This window comes from Panthera onca, chromosome D1, assembly GCF_046562875.1.
Source record: "Panthera onca isolate mPanOnc1 chromosome D1, mPanOnc1 haplotype 2, whole genome shotgun sequence".
NCBI classification, from domain to species: Eukaryota; Metazoa; Chordata; class Mammalia; order Carnivora; family Felidae; genus Panthera; species Panthera onca.
In genome coordinates, this window is record NC_138348.1 from 41,779,183 (window position 1) to 41,792,168 (window position 12,986).

Below are 12,986 nucleotides of genomic sequence, written 5' to 3' on the forward strand. Positions count from 1 at the left end.
AATATCTAAAAACCATATATTATGAAAAGAGCCCAAATGTCCATCAACTGATGAATGGATAAAGAAGATGTAGTATGCATACATAAAAATATATTCAAAATGGATGAAAGACCTAAATGTGAGACAGAAAACCATCAAAAGCCTACAGGAGAACAGCAGCAACCTCTTTAACACGGGCTATAGCAACTTCTTACTAGACACGTCTCTGGAGGCAAGGGAAACAAAAGCAAAAATGAACTATAGGGACTTCATCAAGATAAAAAGCTTCTTCATAGCAAAGGAAACAATCAACAAAACTAAAAGGCAGCCTATGGAATGGAAGAAGATATTTGCAAATGAAATATCTGATAAAGAGTTAGTATCCAAAATATATAAAGAATTTATCAAACTCAACACCCAAGGAACAAATAATCCAGCTAAGAAATGGGCAGAAGACATGAACAGACATTTTTCCAAAGAAGACATCCAGATGGCTAACAGACACATGAAAAGATGCTCAACATTACTCATCAGCAGGGAAATGCAAATCAAAACCACAATGAGATACCACCTCCTACCCGTCAGAATGGCTAAAATTAACAACACAGGAAACAAGAGATGTTGATGAGGATATGGAGAAAGGGGACCCTCTTACAATGTTTGTGGGAATGCAAACTGGTGCAGGCACTTTGGAAAACAGTATGGAAGTTCCTCAAAAAGTTAAAAATAGAACACTCCACAATGCAGAAATTGTACTACTAGGTATTTATCCAAAGGATACAAAATTGCTGATTCAAAGAGGCACATGTACCCTGATTTTATAGCAGCATTATCAACAATAGCCAAATTACGGAAATAACCCAAGTGTCCATCACCTGATGAATGGATAAAGAAGATGTGGCTCATATATACAATGGAATATAACTCAACCATCAGAAAGAATGAAAGCTTGCCATTTGCAACAATGTGGATAGAGCTAGAGCAAAATGAATCAGAGAAAGATAAATACCTTATGATTTCACTCATATGTGGAACTTAAGAAACGAAACAGATGAATGTAGGGGGAAAAAGAGAGGCAAATCAGGAAACAGAGTCTTAACCATAGAGAACAAATTGAGGATTACTAGAGGGGAGGTGGGTGGAGGGGATGGGTTAAATATGTGAGGGGATTAAGGAGGGCACTTGTGATGAGCACTGGGTGTTTTAAGTGATAAATCACAAAATTCTACACCTGAAACTAATGTTATACTGTATGTTAACTAACTGGAATTTAAATAAAAATTTGGAGAAAGAAAGAAAAGATAAAAATAAAAGCCACATTAATTTAAAGCATAATTAAAGCACAAAGGAGAAACTCAAAACGTGACTTGAATTGTAAAATGGTACAGCCACTTTAGAAAACAATTTGGCAGTTCCTCAAAAAGTTAAACACAGAATTACCATATGACCCAGCAATTCCATTAGTAGGTATATATCTAAAGAATTGAAACATAAGTTCACATAAAAACTTGCACTTGAATGTTCATAGCATCATTATTCACACTAGCATAAAAAGTAGAAGTAACACTGTTCAGCTGTAAAAAGAAATGAATGTACCCATATAAGCTACAATACAATGAACCTTGAAAACATGCTTAAGTCAAAGAAACCAGACACAAAAGGCCACAGACTGTATAATTCCATTTATGTGGAATGTCCAGAATAGACAAATCCATAGAGATAGAAAGTAGATTAATGGTTGTCAAAAGTGGAGAAGAGGGGGGAAAAGTAGAGTGATGGCTTAACGGATACAGAGTTTCTTTTGAGGGGAAATGAAATTGTTTAAAAGGAGATATCGATAATGGTTGCATGTAGATACACTAAAACCCACTGAATTATATGCTTTCAAGGGGAAAGTTTTAAGGTATGTAAATTATATTTCAATAAAGTAATTTTTTAAAGTAACATGGCCACATTAAGCTTTAGTAATTCTATATACAAATAACTTTTCAAAATTCACCTTTTTTACATTGTGTCCTTTGATTACTTTTCTCATAGATGAATAATTAGATACATATTCCAAAATTTAAGAAACAAAATAGCTAGTAGTTTACTTTCTCTTGTTTATAAATGCATTTGCAATCACAAACTGCAAATCTAGCAATCAGGCAGATAAACCTTTTAGGACTGAATCAACGGGGCCTGCTGAGGAAGATTAAAAAAAAAAAAAATGAACCCCTTCCGCCCACCCCCCTCCCCAAGGAAGACCAAGAAATAATGTTCAGAGAGTAAGAAGGAGAACCAAGAGAATGTGCTGTTATGAAACACAAAGCAGTATGCTCAAGGAGAGACCGGTCATCATTATTACATAAAACAATGGTTCTCAAAGTGTAGTCCCCAACGCCAACTGGGAACTTTAGGATATGCAAGTTCTAGACTTACTGATTCAGAAAGCCTATAGGTGGGGGCCAAGAAATCTGTGTTTCAACAAGCCCTAAAATCTGAGCACCACTGAGATAAAATAAAAGAGTCCAGTAAGAATAGGAATAAAAAGTGTTTACTGTATTTGCCAATTAAGAAATAACTGACATCCTTCATAAAAGTATACTCAGTGGAGGGATGTGGGCAAAGCCATGATCTTTCCAGTTAGCAATACTTGGGAAGTGAAGAAATGTAGTATGATTCCCCTTTCAAAATACTTGGCTGAAAAGGAAAGGACAAATTCTAACTTTTTTCACCCATTTTCTCCTGAGAAAAGAGTCTTTGCTGAGCTATTTATAATGATCCTGTTGACTTGAGTTTTATTGTCTATTTTAATTCTTCTATCTTTTTCACTGAATAACTATTTAACTTACTTCATTTTGTCTCTCCCTTCCTTAATAAGGAATAGGAATTGACTATGAAAAGAAGACAGTTATAAAAGTATTCCCTGTAGGGGCGCCTGGGTGGCTCAGTCGGTTAAGTGGCCAACTTCGGCTCAGGTCATGATCTCACGGTCCGTGGGTTCGAGCCCTGCGTCAGGCTCTGTGCTGACAGCTCAGAGCCTGGAGCCTGCTTCCGATTCTGTGTCTCCCCCTCTCTCTGACGCTCCCCCGTTCATGCTCTGTCTCTCTCTGTCTCAAAAATAAATAAATGTTAAAAAAAAAAAAATTAAAAAAAAAGTATTCCCTGTATTGGGGCGCCTGGCTGGATCAGTCAGTAAAGCACATGACTCTTGATCTCAGGGTCGTGAGTTGCCCCACATAGGGTATGGAGCACACTTAAAAAAAAAAAAAAGTATTCCCTATAGCAAACCAGGATTATCTCCCTGTTATATTTCCCATTATCCACCTGTTCTGTTATCCACAAAAAAATGTTCTTAACCCTACCTGAAGTAGATAAGAGACACTAAAAGTTCTATGTTAAATATTATTCACCCCAGGAAATTAGTTCCACAGGGCAAATTAATTCTTCAAAGGAAACACAAGATTGTTCTCAAGACAATTCAAGGAAATTATTGGCAGGATTCCTATTACAGGAAGAATGATTTCCCCCCTTCTTCCATCACTTCATACTGAATTATGTGTCCATGCTCTACATCTCCAAAATATATTATACTCCCATCATATATTCATCCTATTAATCTTTTTCTAGGTATTACTTATTCAGAATAAATTCTAATTTCTTTAAGAGCCTGGAAAGAGTCCATCTTTGTATTCCTAGTACTCAAGTCAGTGTCTGAGATGCTTTAATGTTTGTTGAGTAATTATTTAATTACATTTACCTTTATTTCCTCTATGTCTGCTTTCTGTAGCTTTTCTCTGAAATGAGTATCTGTTTCCAGCACATCAATCACTTGCTTAAGATATTCGTCATAATAAAGTCCAGTATCCTTCAAATTAAGAAACAAACAATAATGTTTCTGAAAGTTTTTTCTTCCCTGCATCTAAAGATCTCAATCCTAAAAAATAAAAAAAATTAAAAAAAAAGTCTAACAAAATGGCACTGAGATGTATCTACTTTAACAGCTTGGACAAAGTCAAAAGCTATACTTCTCAAATGAAAAATTTTATATCAGAACCAATATAATGTTTTATTGTTACATAAAGGTACATTTTCTATACGGCTTAGACAACGAAGACTTAACTGATAATATTATTGGTTTTACCCCATTGTCACCTGTCTTTCCTCATTACTATCTCTCCTTTGAATATAATAACAATGTTTGCTTGGCTGGTGAGCTCTACATTGGAAATGTATTTTGATTGGGCACCTGGGTGGCTCTGTCAGTTAAGCTCTGACTTCAGCTCAGGTCATAATCTCAGTTTGTGAGTTCGAGCCCCACATCAGGCTCTGTGCTGCTTCAGACCCTCTGTCTCCCTCTCTCTGCCCCTCCCCTGCTGGTTCTCTCTCTCTCTCAAAATAAATAAATAAACTTAAAAAAAAAAAGCATGGAAATGTATTATTAGGATTAATTCCCCTATGCATTACTTAATATATGACCTACATAAATAAACATTGTCTAATATTAAACAACATACGCTTATCCAATACTCTTTCACTGCCATTTCAGAAATAGTTCCTAAATATGCAGTTTTATAAGTAATAAATATTAGCAGCATTTAGTTAAAATTCTTCCCATAAGGTTATATTTATCATTTCACTTACTGGTGGTTCTATCTTTGCGCTGTCCACAGGTTGAGTATTTTTTACTTTTGTCTTGTCTATGTCTATAGGCACAGCTTCAAGAGCAGAACGTAGACAGGTAACCAAGAGAAAACAATATTGTATTAAGATAGTCCTCCACCTCATCTGAAATAAAGGTATAATTTTAGATAGTAAGGTCTTGAAAAGATGCCTTCAAACTATATATACATGCATTCCCAATGCCATGTTAATAACATATCCAATTTCAAGAAATTTAATACAACCAAATAATTCTAGAAAGATGTTAAAAATAGATTATAAGTTATCCAAAATAATACTTTAAACAGATCACTAAATAAAATCAGGGGAGAAATGCTTTTCAACCAAAATTAAAAAGACAAGTAATCAAAACTTCAAAGTTTAAACTGCTTATAGTATAAGAAATCATTTAGTTAATTATAAAAGCTTCAAATAAAGATGATAATAAGGTTCTCAAAATCTTTAAAAGCAAATAGCCCAAATTTAAGAAAGGGAGAAGTAAGGAAAAACTGTATTTTTTTATTAAAATAATAGGGAGCTAAAATTGTTTCTAGACATATTTAATTTAGCTTCGATCTGATTTTGAAAATAAGTTGCTCTATAAATATAAGTTGATTAAAACAGACAACTATTGGGGCGCCTGGGTGGCTCAGTCGGTTAAGGGTCTGACTTCAGCTCAGGTCATGATCTTGCGGTATGCGAGTTCGAGCCCCGCGTCGGGCTCTGTGCTGACAGCTCAGATCCTGGAGCTTGTTTCCTATTCTGTGTCTCCCTCTCTCTCTGACCCTCCCCCATTCACGCTCTGTCTCTCTCTGTCTCAAAAATAAATAAACGTTAAAAAAAAAAAAAAAAAACCCAGACAACTATTTTCTTAACCTTATAAACATTATTTTATCATAGCCAGTAGTAATTTGATAAAAATTCTTTTTGGACAATAATCTTTCAAATAAATAGGTCAATAAAATATCAAGCTTGAGGGGCGCCTGGGTGGCGCAGTCGGTTAAGCGTCCGACTTCAGCCAGGTCACGATCTCGCGGTCCGTGAGTTCGAGCCCCGCGTCAGGCTCTGGGCTGATGGCTCGGAGCCTGGAGCCTGTTTCCGATTCTGTGTCTCCCTCTCTCTCTGCCCCTCCCCCGTTCATGCTCTGTCTCTCTCTGTCCCAAAAATAAATAAAAAAAAAACGTTGAAAAAAAAATTTTTTTTAAAAAAATATCAAGCTTGAAACAAGCAAGCAGCAACTATTAATATTCCCACAGTATTATTCAAACTTTGTTTATTCAAACAGTTTCTACTCCATAAGGATCTTAGTAGCTCTGGAGGATCTACTACAAAAATGAGAATGAATAAAAATTGCATATTTAATTGATTTTATACATATAGATTCATGTTAGGGTCCAAGTCAAATATAACAGTCTGACCGTACATATAGAATATGCATCATTTAACTCAGAATCTCCCAAACTTAGCTGGCTATGGACCTTTTTTTAAGTCACATGTTTTTGTTTTTTGTTTAATTTTTTTTTAATGTTTATTTATTTTTGAAGGAGAGAGAGACAGAGCGTGAGGGGGGAGGGGCAGAGAGAGGGAGACACAGAATCCGAAGCAGGCTCCAGGCTCTAAGCTGCCAGCACAGAGCCCGACGCAGGGCTTGAACCTGTAAACCACAAGATCATGACCTGAGCCTAAGTAGGAGGCTTAACCGACTGAGCCACCCAGGCGCCCCTGAAGTCACATGGTTTTATCCATAGAACACAATTTGGAAAAGAGTACACTGCCTCTCATTTTTACCACAACCCTAGATAATAGATAAGGCAGTGGCTCATTTTACAGATGAAGAAAATTTTAATTAAAACAATTCACTCATGGAGCATTGTCTTGCATTAACAAAATTACTAGAACTCACATTTTAGTGCTATTTCTAATATATCAAAAATTTTTAGCATCTTTATTGAGATATAATTCTCATGCCATAAAATTCACCCATTTAAGGTACAGGATTTGTCTATTCTGTAAAGATGCTACTCTACGTTTAGTTCTCAAACCTGAAGGATCAAATCTCATGGGAGCTTGATTCTCAGGCTGTCCCCAAAACCTCCAGAATCAGAAGCTCTAGGGTGGGAGCCATCTTTTTTAACAAACTTTCTGGGTAATTTCTACATACGTATGCTCAAGCCCAAGATTGATTCTTCTCTAGGAGACTACTTCCTCAACATGATCATTGTGAGTAAATGTTTTTCAGGATGAAATGTTTGGGAGATGTTGGCTCAATGAAGCTAAATAAGTTTTTGTCTTTGCAAGACTTTCAGAACCTGTGATGGCTTACTATGCACTATGAATCTTTAATAGAAGGATGACTTGTTTCTCCACAGAATATGTTCCCATCATGAATCATCTACTCTTCCCACAATTATTTTTTTTATGACAAACAAGGTTTATTTCTCATTCATGCTTCATGCCCATTACAGGTGTATGTTTTGTTTTTAGTTTTGGTTTTTGAGATATAATTTACATGCCACAAAACTACCTCTTTTAAATTATACAGTTCAGAGGTTTATAGTATATTCATACGGTTATGCAATTATCACCACTATCTAATTTTTTAGAACACTTTCATCATTCCAAAAAGAACCTGGTACCTATTAGCAGTCACTTGCCATTCCTTCATTCTCCCAGCACCTGGCAACCATTGATCTACTTTCAGTCTGTATAGATTTTCCTAGTCTAGACACTTCCCATGTATGGAATCATACGATGTGTGGCCTTTTGCATCTGGCTTTTTTTATTTAGCACTATATTTTCAAGGTCCAATCACGTAACACGAACCAGTACTTCATTCTTTCGTATAGCATTTGTATAGGCCATATTTTAACAATTCATGAGTTGATAGACATTTGGGTTGTCTCTACATTTTTTGGCTAGTTTGAATAATGCTACAATGAACATTTGTGTCCAAGTTATCGTGTTAACATGTTTCCAATTCTTTTGGTTATATATCAAAGAATGGAATTGCTGGGTCAATTTGGTGACTCTATGTTTAAGTTTTGTTTTTTTTTTTAATTTTTTTTTTAACGTTTATTTATTTTTGAGACAGAGAGAGACACAGCATGAACGGGGGAGGGGCAGAGAAAGAGGGAGACACAGAATCGGAAGCAGGCTCGAGGCTCTGAGCCATCAGCCCAGAGCCCGACGCGGGGCTCGAACTCGCGGACCGCGAGATCGTGACCTGAGCTGAAATCAGACGCTTAACCGACTGAGCCACCCAGGCGCCCCTCTATGTTTAAGTTTTTGAGGAACTGCTAAATTATTTTCCATAGCACCAATTTACATTTCCACCAGCAATAGATGAGGCTTTCAATGTTTCCATATCCTCACCAACACGTGTTATTGTCTTTTTTATTATAGCCAACCTACTAGGTGTGAAGTGGCATCTCATTTTGATTTTGATTTCCATTTCATTGGCTAATAATATTAAGCATCTCTTCATGTATTTATTAGCTGTATCTGTACCTTTTTTAAAAAATTAAGTATCATTGAGTTAGTTGTTTTTTAAAAAAAATCTGAATTCTAACTTCTGTTACCTTTGCAAGTCCCATGGGGCCCTGCAAATAGGCTGGCCAAATGACCATTAAAAAGGATAATAGTTGTGGGGCGCCTGGGTGGCTCACTAAGTTGAATGTCGGACTTTGGTTCAGGTCACGATCTCATGGTTCGTGGGTTCCAGGTCCACATCAGGCTCTGTGCTGACAGCTCAGAGCCTAGGGCCTGCTTTGGATTCTGTGTCTCCCTCTCTCTACCCCTCCCCCACTCACGCTCTGTCTCTCTCTCTCAAAAATAAATAAACTTTGGGCGCCTAGGTGGCTCAGTCGGTTGAGCGTCCGACTTCGGCTCAGGTCACGATCTCGCGGTCCATGAGTTCGAGCCCTGCGTCCGGCTCTGGGCTGATGGCTCGGAGCCTGGAGCCTGCTTCCGATTCTGTGTCTCCCTCTTTCTCTGCCCCTCCCCCGTTCATGCTCTGTCTCTCTCTGTCTCAAAAATAAATAAACGTTAAAAAAAAAATTAAAAAAAATAAATAAACATTAAAATTTTTTTAAATAAATAAATAAACATTAAAAAAAAAGGATAATAGTTTTAAGGGCAGTCATGGCCAAAAAGCCCAAATTGTGACTTAAACTGTTCCAATCAATTTTGATGTCTTCTACACAGCTTCTAAAGCTGAATCAGGTCTCCATGGCTCCTAACATGATACACATATAGTTGGAAAATGAATAAGCACTAACGTGATTTGAATAGTCTTTCTATAATGTGCATGCAGAGAGTCAGATGAGTGATATACCTCTGTAACTTCATTTTACAGGCCTCATCAGGAACCGTGACTATCCTTTGATATGGTCAATCCAGAGTTTAGAAGAATCTTTCACATAGACTCCTCCCCTCCACCCTGCAGTAACTCCAATGTCCCTTAGACTCTCCTCCTTCTACCATACAGCACACACACACAGATAAATATATAAGCAGTCCTGTATCAGCAATTGGCAGCTATGTCACATATTTTGAAATATGCTCTTTTTAAAAATAGCATCCACCTTTACACGAGAAGCCTGAGATTAATAAAAATAAATTACAGTTATTGAATCTTGGAAGTGGATTTCCTTTTACAGTTTGTCTCTTCTCTCACCATCCTGTCAGATCTGCCATAAATGAGAAGGCAAGTCAAGAGAGGAGCATGTTTGTACACATGAAAGTAGTGTGTGTGTGTGTGTGTGTGTGTGTGTGTGTGCACGCACATCTCAACATCTCAAAGTGATAAAGTAACAAGAAGTCTCTGGGTATCTACCCTAAAATATTAACTGAATTCATGGCTTACTAACTTTAAATTGGGTCCCAGACTCATTACAAATAACAACAGAAACCACCAATTTAGTGTTTACTATGTACCAAGCAGTATACTAAACTTTTTCTTATATTAAATAATTAATTCTTACAAAGACTCTGTGAAATAAATATTATCCCCATTTTAAAGTACAGGAAACTGAGACATATCAGTTTAAAAACCTGATCTGGGTCACACAGGAGTAAGTCATATAGCCAGAGTTTGGGCCTGGGACCAACCGACTCCAAAGCTTCTGACTGTTTTTAAGCAGTGGTTCTCAAAGTGTGACCCCTGGGCCAGCAGCACCAGTACCACCTGGAAGTTTGTTAGAAATGCAAATTATTGGGGCACCTGGGTGGTGTCAATCCCTTAAGTGTCCCACTTCAGCTCAGATCATGATCTCTTGAGTTTGAGCCCCACAGCACAGAGCCTACTTCAGATCTTCTGTCCCCCTCTCTCTTTGCCCCTCCCTGGCTTGCTCTCTCTCTCTTTCAAAAATAAATAAACATTTTTTAAAATGAAATTATCAAGGCTTCCTCCAGACTTTTAAGTTGGAGAATCTTTGGGAGTGGGGGGCACAATCTTAACAAGCCCTATAGGTAATTCTGATACATGCTAACATTTGAAAACATAATGCCTCCCTTTGCTCTATCATTCACAAATGTACTCTGCAAAGAAAGACAAAGAGAATGCTTATCTGTAAAAGTAAATTTACATCCTCAAGGAACAGAAAAATGGGTGTTATATCTAAGAACAGTAAGGCAAAATTAAATTTGGGTCTATATTCTAATTCTAGCTGCACCACTCAGTTGCTATAAGATCATAGGTCAATTAACTTTCCCTGCTTGTTTTCTTATTTTTAAAAATAAAGGATTTTTTTTTAAAGGGAATTTAACTAGACCTCAGTATTCTTTAAGCTCTTAAATTCTATTACCACTTTTTTTTTTGTCACAGATCTTTTTCTGTTACGTTATTAGAAATGCTAATAAAATTGCTTGCACTCACACCAATTGTATGAAATGATTAAGTTATATGATTTATAAATGCCTTTAAATTAAATATTGCTTATTCAGCCAGTTTCAAATTACATGAGTAAAGCAAGTAGAAGATCTGGGTGCTGGGATACAGAGAAAATAAAAATCAACTACCAAAGAAACTTCCTATCTACATATAATAAAAATGAGGTAAAGCCAGAAACATTTCATTCTTTGGATACAGAGTGACCTCTGATCAAACTTACACCTTGCTTCTGGAAGAGAAAGCTCCTCCTTGATATCAGGTTTAGCGATTGCCAGACTTGTATTTCATTCACCCTGGATTTATTTTTACTTTTGCAGGAAGGAGATAATGAATTGTGACTGCCATTTCAAAACCAAAAACAGTTTTACTTTTTGATAATTTTAGAGGACAAAAGACTGAGAGTTCAAGGGGAAACTTGTTTGTTTTCAAATCAAATACAACAGAACTGATAAAAAATAAATACAACCAGATGCAGAAAGACACATGCTATATGATTCTATTTATAACTAATAAATAGAATAGATCTAATATCCAGAATTAGCAAACCTATAGAGAAAGAAAGTAGATTAATGGTGCTTAGGATTACTGGTGGACAGAAGCAGGAATGAGAAATGACCACTAATGGGTATGGGGTTCGTTTTGGGGGTAATAAAAATGTCCTAAAATTAGACAATAATGATGGTTGTACAACCTTGTGAATATATGAAAAATTGTACACTTTTTTAAAAGTGTGAATTTTATGACATGTGAATCAATTTTCAATTTTTAAAACAGTCATGACAAACAGAGCAAAAAATCTGAGCCTATAAGAATGTAAACATAAGAAAAATGACAAATACAATTTACAAACCTCATTAACCTGTAGAAGTGTGGAAGTATAAACTAGCCATTCACCTTTTATAATTTTTATATTCTTAGTGATTTTTATCCGCTTAAACTATCAGTACTAGAAAGTAAGTAAAAATCTTGCAGTATGATTTTTGGATTTATCTGTTTTCCTTATAATTCTGTCCATTTTATTTTAATATTTTGAGGCTATGAGGCCATGTTATTGAATGTACACAAATTGAAGATTTTCTAACTTTCCAGTGGATTTAATCTTTTATCATATTTTAGTGACCTTTATACCCCAATTTGACTTAAGATCTATTTTATTTGGTAGTAATATAGCTAAACTAGTTTTCTTTTGATTAGTATGTGGAGACACACACACACGTACACACACACACACACACACACACACACACACACATTTTAATCTAGTCTACTGATCTCTGTCTTCTAACTGGAGTATTTTCTTTGTTTATATTTAATCAAATTACCAATAATGTATTTAATCAACTTCAAAATGCACAATTTCCTGAGTTTAACATCTCAGAAATCAGAGAGTATTTTCAGTTAATGGAATATTACAATCATGGTTCACTAAGTGGCAATAGCAACATAATCTACTGTCTGCACATGAACCTTATCATAGCTCTTCCTACTCCATTTCTACAGATTTAGTTCTTGCATTGTTGGTACTTCACAAATTGAGCTTAATCACCATTTTAAATGTGATTTCCTTCAAAAAGGATTAAATTATGATTTGTCATTGAAATAGAGTTGTTTGGGGGGACTGGGTGGCTCAGTCAGTTAAGCATCCAACTTCAGCTCAGGTCATGATCTTGCAGTTCATGGGTTCAAGTCTCCCCATCAGGCTCTGTGTTGACAGCTCAGAACCTGGCTCCTGCTTCAGATTCTGTGTCTCCCTCTCTCTCTGCCCCTCCCCCACTCATACTCTGTCTCTCTCTCTCAAAAATAAATAAACATTTTAAAAAACTTAAAGAAAAAGGAATAGAGTTATTTTGTAAACATAAAAATGAAGTAGCTGGTATTAGTGAAACAAATGTTTTATGTTAAAGGAATAAGAGCAACTTCACACTTTCTTGTAAAGGAACAAGTAAAATATTTTACCTGACTTTAGAAAGGAAGATATTCTCAAGTAGAAAAACTGGATTATACTTTGTTACTGAGATCCAACAAGATTACCCATGAGTAGCCAAACAATGCAAAGGATGATAGTAGAAACTAATAGTGCCTCCAAGAAAATGTTTAAATTACAGTAAAACCTTGGATTGCAAGTAACTTGTTCTGTGAGTGTTCCATAAGACAAACATTTCTAATAAATTTTAAGTTGATAAATGAGCAATGTCTTATAATATAAGTAGTACGGGACACCGAATGTCACATGATCACAACCGAGCCAATGGTTCTTGAAATTCACATTGATATACAAGTGCTTTGGATTACAAGCGTGTTTCCAGAATGAATTATGCTCACGAACCAAGATTTTACTGTATATGGAATATGAGGCTGATTTGGTGGATTCATGCATCATAAGGACAAATGTCAATTTATCAGAAACTTCCTACTAACACTGAACAAAAGTTGCATAATTTCCATGAAATTTGAGGGAAAAACAAGCTAAATT

At 36.0% G+C, this 12,986-nt stretch overlaps 1 protein-coding gene across 5 annotated transcripts in view; it reads right to left on the minus strand.

Annotated features, from left to right (window-relative positions):
- Positions 1-12,986, minus strand: part of NUCB2 (nucleobindin 2) — a 41,506-nt gene that overhangs the window by 17,027 nt on the left and 11,493 nt on the right. For all 5 annotated transcript variants that reach the window (XM_060606139.2, XM_060606136.2, XM_060606141.2 and 2 more), the window contains 2 exons: positions 4,606-4,749; positions 3,722-3,829 (listed from right to left, as the gene is read on the minus strand). In XM_060606139.2, coding sequence (XP_060462122.2) covers positions 3,722-3,829; positions 4,606-4,749 — 252 coding nt within the window. The remainder of the gene's footprint in view (positions 1-3,721; positions 3,830-4,605; positions 4,750-12,986) is intronic.